Source organism: Pholis gunnellus (assembly GCF_910591455.1).
Source record: "Pholis gunnellus genome assembly, chromosome: 15".
Taxonomy (NCBI): domain Eukaryota; kingdom Metazoa; phylum Chordata; class Actinopteri; order Perciformes; family Pholidae; genus Pholis; species Pholis gunnellus.
The window spans coordinates 14,721,423-14,738,483 of record NC_136542.1 but is presented as its reverse complement, the minus strand read 5'-3'; the positions used below and the strand labels follow the sequence as shown (position 1 = coordinate 14,738,483).

The 17,061-nt window shown below is 43.4% G+C and overlaps 1 protein-coding gene across 1 annotated transcript in view; it reads left to right on the top strand.

Annotated features, from left to right (window-relative positions):
- Nucleotides 1-17,061, top strand: part of dlgap2a (discs, large homolog-associated protein 2a) — a gene marked incomplete at its 3' end in the record, with an annotated part of 134,119 nt that overhangs the window by 104,166 nt on the left and 12,892 nt on the right. Inside the window, exons 5-8 of the mRNA XM_079175051.1 lie at nt 2,885-2,953; nt 4,054-4,213; nt 5,172-5,385; nt 12,225-12,284. Coding sequence (XP_079031177.1) covers nt 2,885-2,953; nt 4,054-4,213; nt 5,172-5,385; nt 12,225-12,284 — 503 coding nt within the window. The remainder of the gene's footprint in view (nt 1-2,884; nt 2,954-4,053; nt 4,214-5,171; nt 5,386-12,224; nt 12,285-17,061) is intronic.

Here is a 17,061-nt window from a genome sequence, read left to right as displayed (position 1 = left end):
TCGGAAATATCATTTGTGTCTGATTGCAACAATGTGAGATCAATACTAGCTGAAGGCAGATATATATATTGATACTAGCGTGTTTTTTTGGCCAGTGAATAACAAGAAATTGCAGTACAGAAATAGAAAGGGAAAGGATATGTGTGAGGTCATTTAGAAACGGCGTCGCGGAGCACTAACATGTTCATTTTTCAACTTAGAATGACCCACTCAGTTGGTCACAACTCTTTGAATAGCTAATTTAAAAGATAAGATGAGATCACATTTTAGTTATCCCTGGAGGAAAATATTACATTACAGCAGCACAAGAAGACGACCGGCGAGGTTGATGGGAACAGGGTACAGATCAGCTTCAAAGTGCAGGCGACTTTAATACACAGCGGCACACTAATGTTTGCAAACCCGTCTGTCTGTGATGGTTTTCTACCAAAGGATCCCAAAGGGACAGGAAACCAAACGCTGGTGAAGACAGCTTTCGAGCAAAAGGGGGAAATACTCAGAGCTGTTGACAACGGTTGTCTAACACTCTAACGTTTAAAATCACCCACTTAGACAAAGATATTCTCAACTTTTTACAGACCTGAAGTACACAGGCTGAGTCCTTGGCACCATTGTGCTGTGATCCATATCTGTCACTGTTTTGAATCCACACTTAAAAGGCACCACGGATGCCACCTGACATGAGAGCTCTCATGCTATTACGGTCCATTGGGCTTGTTGGGATGGAATTAGATTGGATTCACGACAGACATGGTGCGGGTTGGATTTCCTCTGCTCTTGTAGCAATTTGATGTCCCGCGGGGCCATTCAGATGGGCCAAACACAAATTTGACAACATCGGCTCCCTGAAGCAAATCATGTTAAAGTGAGAACAGACTGTCAGGTTGTCACCCCCCCCCCCCCCCCCCCACCCCCCCCCTCCATCTTTCCCTCTTTCAAGCTCTCTGTCGCTCTCGTGGATGACAGGTCGGCCTCTTTGTTCGTCTCACCAATAAAGAATACATCACAGTCACGGGCCCACTGAGTTGGAACAGCCTGTGCACTAGAGGGAGAATTAGATGTCAATGATTGTTTTAATTAATAATCATTTACACCCTCGAAGCCCCCGTTCCATTACAACTTAACCTTGGGGTCCTGTACGTCCCGTGAGCTGCGGAGCCGACAGCTATATGATGAATTGAATATGAATCAGATTTTTTTTTATTTTTTGTGCCGTAGTAGGACCTGCCAAAGATGTTTAAAAATGTATTAACGATGATGGGAACGGAATGACATCTGGCAAATTTCGCTATTAACCAACAGCGTAATGAGCCTGATAGCAGGTTGCATTGACACACACATGCACAGAAGAACATCAACAACTAACATCCATCTCGGGCAACTTCACTTCTCTTTAAATGACTTTGGCCCGGCGTCTAAACACCGCAAGTCAATCAATCCCGCCCATTTTTTTGACAGTTTTCTAAAATAATGTTTGCCCCCCATCCATGATTAGCTTCTTGAGGCACCATAGTTAATCAGAGTTAGCACTGGCAAAGCATTCGATAATTCCTGATTTGACATAATGTAATTACTCATTTCTGCATCGGTTTATGAGGGTTTTTCCCTCAGAGCTCAAGGTCAATAGCCGGATTCCCAACCATTGATCCGTGGCTGCGTGGGACGTGTCATGCATAGTTATCTTACCTTTCTGTTGGCCGGGGTTCTTTTTCTCAACACCTCTTTGCCTCCGCTTTGAGTGTAACACTTAATACCATGTCAAAGATTGATCAGGCTACCTTCAGAAAGGTGTCAACTGCTGTATTGATCTCTGTGCTAGTGGCTTGAACGGAACACGGACAGAGTGAGGAGACTATGAATACACTCGTTGCAAAGTGTATTAAACACATGATTAAGTCGTTATTCTCCGCAGGGCTTTGCGGTGCATTTTTTCAGTCTCATCCTTGTGCTCTCAAATGTGTACTTGTGTTAGCACTATGTCAACCCTCCTTGCTAAATCTTCTTTGTCCTTGTCCTTTGTCCTCGTTCCTTCTGTTCTTTCAATCAACTGCCTTACTTTCAACGTTCCTCCGCCGGGCTTTGTTTAACCACAGAGTACTTCCATTGGCAGCGTGAAAGGCAGGAGGTGTCAGATTCCCATCATCCCTTGCCTTAATATTGGCCAACAACGGCAGTGGATTAGCACCAATCAGAGGCGTTGGAGGAAATTTGCTCTGGCGTGATTTGATAAAGGGCCGACGCTTTCTGAAAACAGCCTCCCTTCACTCAACTGACGATAATAGACATTTCTACAGGCACGGACTGATGAAGCATGCCTCAGTTATTCCTCAGCCGGTGCACTTATATCAGATCTTGTCAGCTATAAAGCTTGACTAAGTTTCATTGCTCAGGGAAGGATGTTTTTTTTTTTTTATTCTCACTTGGCTCAATTAAGCAAATCTAATTAGCCACATAGGGGAAGAATGTGTTTTATGATGTAGTGTAATTGTATTTTGTGTGCAGCATTTTGTCATCAAAGAATTTTTGGTCGGTGGACAGTCTGTGTGTGTGTGGGTGTGTGTGTGTGTGTATGCCTACTGCGAGACAAAACCCATAATACACTCCTCATAACGTGTCTGTTCGTGTTTCATTTATAAGATATTGCCATGACCAGGCAATTCTTACTGCCAGCGTAATGTACCTGTCACATTACTTGAGGCCCATGTCGGTCATATTGTATTGCCCTAATGTTTGCAGCATTTTGGTGAGAACTCCCAAGCAAACATTCAGTTCACCACAGATGCCATGCAGGAAACAGCTCCATTAGACTTGTGCCCAGTTACGTCACATCCATCCAACTCCCACTTGTGGGACCCAGTAACTCTGTTTTCTTCTCTACCCACAGCTCTTACCGCCTGGATAAAATCAACAGTGACATGCGTAACTACATCACCAATTTTGCTGCAGACTTGAGGTGAATACAGGCTCCACAGCGCCACCCCTCCCCTTGCCTCTCTGTTGCTGCCATGTTGCAGTGGTCAGGCACCGGAGCCAGCTGGCTCGCTGCCCTGCTGACATACCCAATATGAACGCCTCACGGAGCAAACACTCAAGACCAGTCAATGAGAGGTCACCTGGGGAAGCCAGCTCACACTGGCAAAGGATGGGGCTCTGTTAAGCACAAAATAGATTTGATTTGATTCGCCGCTATACATTACACCGGCGTACTTCTTCCCATTTTCAGTTTTGTTACTTTTACCACTTTATTCAGACGTAATCTCTGGACGTTCCTGCTCTCGGGTTTCTTTGGATGTTAAGACGGTTGATATTACTTTGCAAACACACACACAGCCTTGCTTCAGCATTACAAGATGGATTGGGGGACTTTTAATCACGCTGGCATTTTCCTCGCTGCCAAACACCAGAGTTTATCTCTATAAAAAAGCCCTGAAACTGCTTACTCATCTCTGCCTGCCATTAGAAATGGATCTGGCGGAGGAAAACTCGCTTTGGTATTCCTAATGTGACTCACATAGCATTCTCTAGTTTACTTAAAGTGCCTTTCTTCTCGCATGATTTTCTATTTGTCTTCTCTCCAGCAGATTTCAAACCAGGCTGGGCTTTCTGAACTTCCCCGTTGCACTGCCGGGGTAGCACATTTAATTGACCTGGCTGACACCGGGGTGCTCTCCGAAGTGCTCGCTCACTAACTAGCTCCTGTTTTGCATTTCCCTCATTCCCAAGCATTGATTGGGTGTTTCAGCACAACAGAAATCGAACTGCCTTTTTTTGTGGACGCTGGTGAACACATCAGTCTAGTGGGGGAGAGAAACAGAAAAAGAGAGGGGCTCCCCTCTTGGGAGACCCGATGTCATAACTGTCTCCTTCTTAAGTTCAGGTTGCCCAGAGGAGAACACTTAATCGTGTTTGTCATCGTGTTACACCTGTAGCCACTGGTCAAACTGCTTTGGTTATTAGTTAAATTGTGTTTTATTGACTTGCTGAAGACATCCTCACCATGGCTGAAGTCCCACTCCCTTGCTGCTTCTCTTTTTTTTTCCTCTCTCCGTTCAGTCAGAGCTACCACTTGCAAGCCGCCAGGGACATGCACCCAAGCATTGCCCTGGATCCCTCTGCCAACTACAACTCTCCCAAGTTTCGCTCCAGGAACCAGAGCTACATGCGGGCAGTCAGCACCCTCAGTCAGGCTAGCTGTGTTAGCCAAGTGAGCCAGGTGAGTCTGCACCCTTTCAAATAGGAGGGTTTTTCAAATCCAAATTTGTACTGGGGAGCGGTGGTTTGTACACTGGGGGCTGCTCAGGGACCCTGACGAGGTCCCAGGGAGTATTCAATGAAAGGGATTGGAATGATTTCACACCAAAGTTGTTCATTTAAAACTCCCGACTCCTGAAAAAGCATGACTGTCGTCGACATAATTTTGATTCTCCTACCGTGTAGATATCGTTTTTCAATAACCCACACAAGCATCGCTTTTTTTGGCTTCATTTTACTGACACATATTTGTTTATGACAGGCACACTGTTTATCTGGATAGATTAAAAGACTCCAACAGGGGTGGTTGAGATATTCATCTACCTCTTAAAAGAGGGGCATATTGATTTCTTCAGAGTCTTAAAAGCTCAACTAAACTCCTAATTCAAAATCCCAATAGAATAAGATGTTTATCTTTGATTCTTGATATTGCCAAACAAGTCAGTACCAAAGACATTATTAGATAGATCAAACCCATCTGTAATAGGAAACAGAAATACTTCTGGTCAACATCAACATCAAATCTTTCACGGCAAACTCTCTGATAAGGTATGACCTTGATTTAATGAAAATGTACACCGTGCTGTTTGGTTGTATTCACACAAAGCGAGATCTACTGAATCAGCACACAGGTTATCTTCTAGTGTGTAAATATAGCAATATGACAATATCCAGGTTTTTTGTGACATTATAAGAACACATTTTCCATTGATCTCTCTGCTGTCTTTTTAACACACACATTTGTTTGATTTTAGCAACTTGTTTGTCTGAAATACTTGTTTTTATTTGAAGGGAAATTGACAGAGAACACAATGTGAGGTTTTTACCACCGACCAATTCATTTCTCCAGATGAACAAAGAAATAACCTCACTTGCTTAGCAATGGAGAAAGCATGCTGACTGGCTTTTGTTTCTCACAGGTGAGTGAAACAGAAATAAATGGCCAGTTTGAATCAGTGTGCGAGTCGGTGTTCAGCGAGGTCGAATCCCAGGCCATGGAGGCTTTGGACCTGCCCGGCTGCTTCAGAACCCGGAGTCACAGCTACCTGCGAGCCATCCAGGCCGGCTACTCCCAAGACGACGACTGCATCCCCCCCATGGCCTCCGTCACCTCCACCATCAGGTCTACCACAGGTAAGGGCAATTTGACATTATTTCAATCCGCACAACTCAATGTGTGACATCCTGGATGTTGGTATTTTTTATTTATTTGTACTTACAAATTAACACCAAAAGCTTACATTTGGCATTAACGTGTGTTAATGGATGAATATAGAACAGCTAGTGCAAACAGCTTCATATCGCTGCATGAATCACTCTTGTGTGTTTCCATTGTTTTTGATGGACGTATGATTACCGTAGCTACCACTTGTGAGCTGTGCTAGTTCATCCAACTGTATTTTGGATACAGTGCTTCATCTGCTCATCCATTGGATGCATCAGAGAGTAAAGCTATGAACCCTATTGAAAATCACAAATGGAAATTGTCTGAAGAAAAAAAACCAGGTCAGGATAAGAACATGACTGCTTTTTCCGCTACATTTTGGAAATCTGACTTTCTTTGTGGTGCCACAGGATGACACTTTTGAACTTACATACGGCTTTGTTGCGAACAGGGCAAAGAAATGGGGAAATTCCAGTATGCAAATTATGCATTGTTAACTTGTAAACCCAGTTTACACTTAAATATCACAGCATATACTATGAGGTTTCTTCGCACACAGATTCTTCCCTTCACACAAATTATTTTGTATCATTGCAGAGCTCCTGTTTACTCACAATGAGATCACATTACACAAGTGCACACTATTGTGTCTAGACCTGGATCATGAATTATCTAATGCCGACAATGAATATACTGGTAACTGAACTGTCACACTGGTTCGTCACATATATAATATCACATATGCAAACTTGTTACAATAAATCAAAAGCTACTCAGCTGACGCGTGCATTCATTTCCGATACTCAGCTTTGATTATATATTGTAAGCTGCTGGTGGTTTCAACAATTCCCGTGATTGCTGGCTTCACAGAGGAAATGATGCGTCCTTGTGCAGATGAAGGATGTTGGAAGAAAAGAAGAAAAAGTGTCCGGATGAGAAGTCTGAGCGGATTCCACCTTTTCCCACAGTAGATTCATGAACTAACAACATCAGTTGGACTATAATAGGGAAGGTTAGAGGTGTGGCCATCTGGAGCTGTGCTTATGATCAATTCTTCATACCTATACATGTTTACTTTCACTGCTTTCTCAGTAAACTCAAATATCTTTCCAGTTTTAGGATACAGAGTTTGGTATGTGATAGATTTCGCCACTATTTTAGACATGGGGCAATTGGTGCTGCGAATCAATCTGTCAAACTGGACCTCACTTTTTCAATAGGGTTCATACTATACTTCCTGATTGATGGGAAACGGTTTGGAAGCTTTGCTCATCTTTGCCTCTTTTCATTGCACAAAGTACACATTTCTTTACCTCGACTGAAAGCAGACGAGCATGCAAGGATTGTTCTTACACCTCATTTATTAGAAATATTGTCCATTCTCTGTGATGTTTTCCGGGAGCTAGGAGTTTCAGCTTTGTGCATTGAAAAGATGCAAAGAATGCATGCTACAAATTAAGGTTGAGAAGGCAGTGTAAACCATTAATGGAAATGAGTCAAAATGGGAGTACATTCCCAGTGTTACACTGGTTTTCAGCACCGTAATGTATGATTATATTACAGATTCTAAAAATTCTAAAATAAAAGTATTTCTATACACATCTACAGTATACAGATGAGTGAATTGGGGCAATAATCACAAGGTTAGCACTTAGTTGTTGTAGATTTCTGCTATTATCTTATTTTGACTCATGGCATTCAGTGCATGATTTGATGTTACTGCTTTTGTAGCAATAAAAAGCACATTCTCTCCAGCTGCTCACACCTGTGGCCATATTACAGAGACGTATTCATATTTGTCTTCCAGATAGAAATTATGTGCAGGAAGACTCTTGTTTACCCGACCAGGCCAGTGTACTTGAGGATTTGGCAGACACGGCCCCTTTGGCTCATGATGATCTAGGCTGCCCCATCAGAAGAGACAGGCTTTACCAACAAGATAACATGGGCGCTACAGCCAAACCTCTGTCTGGACCACCTGTTCCTCCAAGCCTCTTCAGGTCCCCCAGATCTAGTGCCCCAGAACGGCCATCGCCAAAAGCCATCCAGACCAGTATCAAAGAGTCGGCTACCTTGGCTGCAGCTATCAGCATGCAGTGGAAGGAAGAGGTCTCAGCCATGCGTCGAGAGCTAGCCGATCTAAGGAGGGACCTCTGTGTAGAGCTTCGTGCTTTCAACAGTAATTTCAACACTTTCACGCAGCATTACAACACTTGGTCTCCCCAAGGTGGCAACATGGCTGCTGGAGCTGGGGTGGGTTTAGGTGGACGGGTTGGGGCAAGGACAGGGACAGGTCCAAGGGCAGGGGCAGGGGTAGGTGTAAGTGTAGGTGTAGGGGCAGGGGCAGAGGCAGAGGCAGGCGGACTTGGAACCTCTGCGGCAGATGGAGGCACTGGGGGAGCTAGAGAGAAGAAACCCAAGTTATCAAAAGTGTCTGTGGGGACCCAGGCCAGAAGCAAGGTCCTGGTCCGGCAAAGCACTGCGGATGCAGCTGTCAATTGTCCAGAGGAGAACGAGGAAAAGAAAGGCGGCCGCAGAAATCTGCCAAAACAGCTCTCTATGGACCCAAGCATTCTTGCCTGTCCACAGTCGATGTATGTGGAGAGTGCCATACCACTTTCCTTGGATCCAATACTTCCAGGCTCTGTTAGGGCAGCAGAACCAGAGACATTTGATTTGACTGCTCTGCCCTCTAGAGCTAAACCAGAAACAGAGCTAGAGCTATCAGACAATGCAGTTGTGAGTTCATCTGACATGGTCACTAATGAGCCAGTCACCAGCCATGGTACAGTGCCAATTTCCTCAGAAGCAGCCCTTGAGAGCCCACAGGATTCTGTGACAGTGGAACAAGAAATGCCAGTCACTGCACAGCTAATAGCTATAGGCCCAGCTAATGAGTCCTATTCCGATACTGAACCATCTCAACCTGATGACATGAAATCCACAGACTCAGAACTAATTGGAAGTGATAAGATACAGATACCATATCCGGTTCCTGTAGTTACTGTGTCTCCACCTGAGGAACATGATTATGACATCATGTCAGATTCAGAGCCTCCGGATCCTATCACTGTGGAAAAACTAGATCCAGTGTCTCAAGACCCTGCTGCTGTGTCTTTACCATATTCAGGATTAGATGATCCAGATCCTGCAGACTCAACAGAATTTGAATCAAAACCATCAGACTTACCAATAGTGTCCTCATCTGACCCTGTTAGTCAAGGCCCATTCTCAGTCTGTGACACACCCACACTTGATCTTGATCCTGCTGCATTATGTAATTTAGAGACTGACGTCATATGTCCATCCATTGTGGTGTCAGAGTACCTTGACACAGATTCTCCTACAAGTCCAACTGATAGTGACACAAATCCAGAGCCCATTATCACCTTTCCAGATGATCCTTATCCCGACCCTCCCCCAGAGCAAATGACATCGGCCTCAGCCTTTGCTTCCACTTTAGTAGAAACTCAACCCGACACTGACCCAGAGTCCCAAGACTCAGAGTGGCCACCCCTTCCTGAACCACTTGATACCACCCCTATATATCATGCCGATCTAGTCCACTTTGATTTAGTCATGCTGACTTCCTTTGATCAAGATGATCTTGACTCGGTGTTCATGGACCCTGAACCAGATCCGTTTGACCTGAGTGTTGACTCTCCATCTATTACAGAGGATTTAGATCCACCCCTCTACCAATCAGATAGTTCAAGTTCATCCCTACCCACTTTTGACCCTGCCACAGTGTGCCCCTTGGATCCTTCACTGTCAACAGAATCTGTCTGTTTGGATCCAGCTATTGAGTATCGCTTAGCTCACATGCTGCAAGATGTAGCCTCAGAATTACACATGGTCCCACTGCCACAGGTCACTGTCACAATATCCCCTCCGAGTTCAGTATCTCCTGATACATCATTGGAAATAGACTTTGGACCCACAAGTCCATCCCCAGATCCCCTTCCACCAGATACAGATTCATCCCCACCAGATCTCCAAGACATACCCTCAGTGGATCTTGCACCCATGGAGCCAGATGATATGATTGCAGAAACACTGGAATGTATGACTGAATCCCAGGAGTATGGGGAACTTGTGGAAGAAGAGATCCCAGGTAGTCCGGAGAGGTCCTCAAGCGAGCAGGCCTTTCTGTGGTACAGGTGGCAGAGGAGGGGCCAGAAATCAAAATTAATGCACAGGAGTGCCAGCGTGGAACTCTGGAGCGGGAGATACGAGTACAACAGTGCAGAAATCACATACGTGTCTCTCACTCTGTGAGCTCTTACCTCATTCTCAGCAGACAAAATGTAGCTCAAAGTATATTTATAGCTCACGGTGTATAGCTGCCAGTACGCTGTAGTGCACCGTGCAGATCTAAATGCCATGTGAACATTGGCATTCAAAGCAAGGACTTCCTCATACACAAACCTGCAGTAATATTCCATGAAAAAAGACTGCATTTGTAGCAGCAGAAAAAAAACCAAGTGATTGCACCATACTGCGAGAATGCAATGAACCCTTGGTGGTGATGAATTAACTGAACAACCCTGCTTTAAAGACATTTATTGAAAGCAGTATGAATTTTTCTGAAGCTGTTGTCACCACTGATGTGAATTATCTTCCGGGACAGTACTGCCTTTTTAATCATTGGATACACTAATAATGAATGTTCCTGTTCTGTCAGTGTATTACATCAAAGACATTTGACACATCTATTTTAAGAGACTCTTTTGGAGCTCTGTTATAGACTACAAGATGGCCTAATGTATACAAGGTCCTGACAATCCTTGCAATGATGATGGAAACTTTCCTTCCCTGTACTTATTTGTGAGCTCTCTGTTTATTGTCACTCCAGAGTGGAGTGAAGTAAATCTTCGCAGTTATCATATAACTATAAAAACATACTGTTTACTATGTGAGCTGTTGGATGGACTCTGCGGGTATAAAGAAAAAGGGTGTGATGCTGTGGAATGATGTTTTGCACAAGCCTCGACTGAGCTGGAATATTGTACTGTTAACAGAAAATAGAAAGTAACTCCCTTATTTAAATTCATACTCAAATATGACAAACCAGTACAGTTATGGTATGTAGCCTCTTTGTACACGCAACCTCATACACAATACATTTAATTTGTCTGCTAATCTGACTATTGTATTAACAGGCCTTGTTGAGAGGTGATTTTTTTTAATGTAGGATATCATCTCAATGCTCAGGAATCGAAGACTAAGAATTTAGTACTGGGACATAAGTGTAATGACATGTTGAATTGTGCTCCTTACAAAATATTATGTAACATGTGTGATACTGAATGATGAAAATGATGTAATGGTGCATGACAGATGGCCTCAATATTTTGTGCATTTCATATACAGTGCCTCATTGTAAGTATTTGGTTCTGTTCATTGTTTCATTTTGATATTCAGTGCAATTAAAGGAGCCTACATACCACAGAATACGCAGACTTCTGCTATACCAGCAATGAACGACTAAAAAGCCGGGCAAATCACAAGATATATCTGTGCTATCTGTCCAATTAACGGGCTCTATATGGAATCGCCCACTGAAGTCTGTGCTCTAATAAAGTGTGCTGGAACAAAAAGAATCTTTCAGCTGAACATCAGTGAGCTGCCAGAAAAGGATTTTCCTGTGTGTGTGTTGTCTCCAATTGAATATGTGCAGAGCACTTTATGGAAGTTTGCTAAATTGACTGAATCTGAAAGGTTTTCAAAGGGGTTGGAAGTTAATTAGGTTGTATTGTTGTCTTCCTTTTGTTCATTTCACCGGCATCAAAGGCACCACCCTATTCCTCCCTGGACCCCCTCCATGGTTAACTTTTCATTTGCAACATATTTGTCTAAAATAAGCACATAGTTGACCCTGTACTGTGTTTATTCATAAGATATAATCCAAATATATATCATGCGTTAAGATCTTTGCATATAATAACTTTGTTACCGAGGCAATGATGCTGATGAGTGGCTGTGAAATGTCTGCGTAATTGAAGGTAGATTTAGCAGAAGAAAACATGCTTGCTGTCTTTGTGTTTCCTAGAACACAATATTTAAATGATATTATTTAAAGTGCCAGAAGAGTGAACTGCTCTACTGCAGTTCACATAATTGTTTTGATTGCTTTCCGCATACATCTACTTTCCTTTATTGTGAATGTCATACAGTTTAAGGGGAGTGTAATTGCAGAAACATTCTCCAATTACAAGGTTAAATTGGGATCGTGATCTTGCACCTCAACACGCACCTGCCACATAATACATTCATATACATACAAATGATACGTTCATAAAAACAGAAATTAAAATTAATTCTTACCCTATTACAAATAAAAAAATGTATACTGGTATCAAGAACACATCAGCAAAATGACGGAAGAAATAATCTCCACTCATCCCAGACTGTGCTGCTGCACCATGGACGTACACTAGACCTTCACGGGCGTCAGCTTTCATTTCATTAAACGTGCTCTTTGGAATCTATTTTCTATATCTGGTCATCTTGTAAGAGTGTAGCCGTTTCCGGTCAATGGTAAGACCATGTCGGGAGGTGATGTGTTACACCAACATCAACAAAAAAAAAAAGTCTCTCCGCGTCTATCTGAAAATGGTAAACAATAAACATCAGATATGTATAATAAGTAAACATTCAAAGATGGAAAAAAAAGTAGCAATTGTGTGAGTGCTGGTTTACTTAATGTCCACTCTGCGTGTGTTTTGTGTAGTGGACAGATTGAACTTTTATGTTTGGGCAGAAATGCCCACTTTTCTGAATACCCACCCCACTCCCTTGTTTTCAGGGATCCAGTTCTGCCTCCCCTCCACCTGCAGCATTGATCGGACTCCCCAACAAACCCCAGGTAATCCTGCTACCTGGGGGCCTCCTCCATTGCTCCGCTTCAATGCGAGAGATTTAAATGAAACTTCGAGTTGTCCTCGAGCAAGTTGCTGTTTAGCACCTTTAAATAATGTTTATGCAATTGCTCACACATTTAATGAACTCCCGAGTTGCCATGCAGCGGGCAAGCGGCGATATTCTAACTAGCAATTAGGAGTTTATTGAATACAAAATGAGTCATTCACACGACAACATATTTTTTCATGAAGCACTTGACTCCATAGCAGCTTAGATTGACTGGAGGACGCAGTTGCTTCGCTACACTTGTACTACGCCTCCCTTCCCGGAACAATCCCCCTCCTTTTGTTTCACACTGTAGCCATGACGGAGCGTTTTCTTCGCTGTCGCTTGACATATTTATTTATGATAGCGGCACTTACCGTAACCTGCCTGAAACTGTCACTCCGTCGCAAAGTGTGCAATATCACACGAGCGCGCGCGCACACACACACCAGCATGTTTCCATTATTTAGTGGCCCATCTAGTGGACGGGAAGCTGATTTGTTTTCATGCAGTGTGAGGTTAAGAGCCCAGTGGCATGCATCTAACTGGTGACATGCAGATGTGTCACCGGGACCGGGCAGCAGGAGAGTCACTTAAAGACGGCCTCTGCGGTGTGACTTGATCTGAGGCATTATAGGCCAAACAAAGGAACGTCCTCGATCCGCAGATCGATAGAATCTCGCTGTGAAATGTCTATATTTGCTGCTAAAGGGTTGTTTTTGTTGGGTTTCTGTTCTCGGCGTTCCATCACAATCTTTAAACTTTTGCAGACCATCCATGGTCGGTTAAGCGAGTTGGAGTAAAGACTCTGAGTCTGTTTTTTTTTTTTGGTTTTCTATAGTTAGCTATTTTTTTTTACAACAATGCCTTTATTGTCTGCAACGCTCACAGTGGCAATAACGGAGTTGGCCATCGGTTTTCCTCTCCCTCCCTCGCCCAAGATAATTTACATATCCTTAAAAGCCTGCTGCAAAACAAACTGCTGCATTTCCTTTACAGTGATAAATCCAACGGGGAAGAAAGACTCTTAACGACGTGTCACTCAGCTCCCCCCTACCCCACCCCCATGTTAGCATACAAGCCAGTCCTGATAAATAGAGAGGTCCTACAGAGATGGAGTGGTTGAATCACTGCCTTTGTGTCTCACGTTAATCAAACTCACTGGCACACTGGTAGTTGTTTGTACTTGTAGTGTGTGTATGTGTGTGTGTGTGTGTGTGTGTGAGAGAGAGAGATTAAATGGAGTATTCACAATGAATACATTAAGCAGCTTCTAAAGATGCCGCTGTTGTTGACGTACCTCTTTTAATTAAACTGTACTCACCGTACATACTGTTTCCTGAAACCTGGTATACACGGAAACATGTTGCTATCATGGAGATGTTCATAGAGGCATATTGACAATTGTTTAGACGCTAAATGGCTTTAGATCCAAACTAGTGTTTATATATTTAATGCATGCTACATAATAAGTTATTCTGTGGTTGCCTCGGTGCGCACAATACACCAGGAAACAGTTCCTAAATGTTGGTGCGCTACCTTGTCCTTAGTTTTCCATACGCGTCAGTTTTAGGCCATTTGATTTGATATGCTCCATATTAAGCATCGGCTCAAAAATATGACTTTACACTCCCCAAGGGGGGGAGTTATCATCACTCCCCACGTCTCGCTTTGTTGAGCTTGGTGTTTCCTTGTGGGGAGTGACCAGGTCGGAGTCTAGACGGCAATAATTGAAGCTGTTGATATTCTACATTCACACTATCTACTCCAGTTGTCTTTTTTATTTCTTCCGTGTCCAAAATCTGACCATCTTTTACTTGACATGTTGTTTTACTGTCTGAATATATCTTAATAGTCACGCTTGCTCGGCCATTGTTCCTTCACAATTGAATCTGATAAATCTAATTAACTTTGGATGCCCCCCCCCCCCCCCCCCCCATTAGCCTTGCAGTTGATTTCCCGACGGTTTGAGAACCACTGATAAAAGCCGAAGTAAAATCTGAAAACAAGACAGGGCCACGAGATTAGGTAACGCAGGACGCGCCTTGATATCGTGGGGCAAATTCCTTGCCAAAAAAATCTGCAATTAATTGAATTACCGTCAGCACAACCACAGTGAACCGCAGTTGCCTTGCCTCATTGTTAATCCAGCTGTGGTTGTTCAGCGCTTTGTCTGATGAAACAGGCAACACGATGTTCAATATGACAGTTTATTGCAATTGATGAGCTTCGTTAGTGAACACCTCTCTGCACGCCGCTTTGTTTTCAAATTCTTCGTACGATTATAGTGAATCATTTTGTTGATGTGCACACTTTTACTGCGAGCGAGTGAGCGAGTGCGCGCGGGTCTGTGTTGACTTCAGATGGAATCTTAAATGCTGAGTAACGCTGCCACTGCCAAGATGGGAGCAGGAATTATGACTCCCCTTTGCACGACTGGCTGGCTAATAATGGCTCTATTTTGGTCCTCCTGCTGAATCATGAACCCTGAATGGGTCATCTCTTTCCTGCTTTTTTTCTCTCCTCGCTCCCTGATTTATCTTCCACTCTCTATCTCACACACACACACACACACACACACACACACAAACCCTCTCTCTCACCCTCTCATCCTGTCGGCACGGATCCACTCTGCTCTTGTCCCCCCTCTCACCTCTACATCTCTATTTTCTCTCTTACTTTTTCTCCCCTAATGCATCCCTTTAGCCATGAGAAGTTAATTTTGTGAATGGACAGCAGCATGAGTCATGGAGCCCCCCAGAGCATAACACTCTTCATAGACCAGACATCTAGCTATTTATAAACACAACCAAAGTATGAATGAGAAAGAGGCCAAATGGTGTGGCAGGGTCGAGGTAAATATAGCCCAGGGTTTGTATTCTCACCATAAATGATGCTCTTTGTTAAAAGGGTTGCGAACTGGAAGAAAACCTTTTCCCGCGTTTCAGACAACAATGTGTTCAGGCTACAATGTAATTAAGCTGAAATGCTATCAATTCTCGGGCACAACTTTTTTGGGAGTCTGCGTGGGGGGGGGGGGGGGCGGTGCTGCTCATTAGAACTCAAAATATATCACATTTTGGTCTCATAAGGACTTCCTTAATTGCTTTGTGTGATGTAAGCATTTGTAAGACAGAAACAGAAACACAGAGTTCAACCCGGTTTACCTCTTTGTCAAGGAAAACGATAACCCATAACTTAACCTGCAGCGTGACTCGGTGTTCTTCCTCTCCGCCCTTATCTCTTTCTTCTGCTGTTTTGGCTCTGAGGTACCTGGCACACTCTCAGCTTTGATCAAAACGCACCGAGCACAGCTTGTGCTTGAGATTCTTTAGCCCGTAACCACGCTGTGACTGAGCTTCTCCTCTAAAAGCCTTGTTTGAAAATACAGACACACGTCAAGCTTAGAAGGCGTTCGTGACCCGTTCCTCAAGTCCATCTCTCCGTGGATTAAGTCCATGTTCTCATTTGCACTTGAAAGAAGTAATCCCCCCCCCCCCCCCCCCCCTCTTTCTGTCATGAAATGGACGGAATAAGAAGATGAGAGCTGTCAGGCTTCTTTGAGCGGTATCTCCTCACCGGGATCCTCCACACTTGAGTACTCTTGATTACTTCTCTGTTTGTTTGTTTTTACCGTCATCCATGTCTGATGAGTGTGTCATGTCACAGAGGCTTTGGAGTTCTCTGTTACTCCATCGACTTATTCATTATTCCCAAAAATATTTAGTCAGAGCTTTTTAAACGCTGCCCACATTTCCAACCATTCCCTCCCTCATCTGAGTGCCGGAAGCTGAACATAAGGGGAGGACCAAGAGGCAAACTGACCCTGTCTTTTACACAAACTACAGATGTAACCCACGACAAAATACGTAACTCACGACGCAGGTTTTGTTGAAATGGGAACGTAACTTTCACGAGACCAGGCTGGGCAAAGGCACCTCTCGAACAGAAGGTGCTCACTCAGCCAAGGAGCTTGGATCGATAAGGTGATCAGCAGTTTGCCATGAATTATGCTTCGACATATTTAGTAACCAGCTATATTTGATCAAGTTGTGAAACAAATGGTGTCGCTGCCTAAAGTCCCATCATAGTTGCCATGATATATTAGCTCGCCACGTATGCTAATGAGGTCGTCGGGTAATGAAAGCGAGTTAATTAAATTGAATCGCTAATACACTGGAAAGTACTTTCCTTGAACGGCTTGTTGTCATATGATAAATATGTGGCGCCTGCATGATGTCTCTGCCATATACTGATCTTGGTGTGTAGATTCATGTTCCATGTTGCAGTGAAATAAATATTTGGACAAAAAAACGTGCCCAGAACCGTCTGGTAGAAGACCCAGGAGCTTAATCATGTGATGGCCTATTAAATAATTATCGAGAAGGTTTATTATGACCTGAACATTCAAAATAACACAATGAAGGCAATGAAGAGGTTCGGTGGATACATGGTAGATGTTTAAAGGAAAAGTCTGGTGGTATTCTACACTTTTAATTTTTTTACCAATAACCAACAACGAATTGATCCAACTAACAAGGATTCAATACGTGTGACATAGAGCTCCATTGATCCACATCAATGAGCCACACTGTTGCACTTCATTACCATGAACTCAGGCACTGCAGTTTATTTTGAGTTGATCCCACATGCACCATCCTGCTTTCAAAAATAATAACCGGAGCTCCTAATGTGCATTAATCCGCCGCTGAAAATAGTTCCCAAGAAATTCCCAA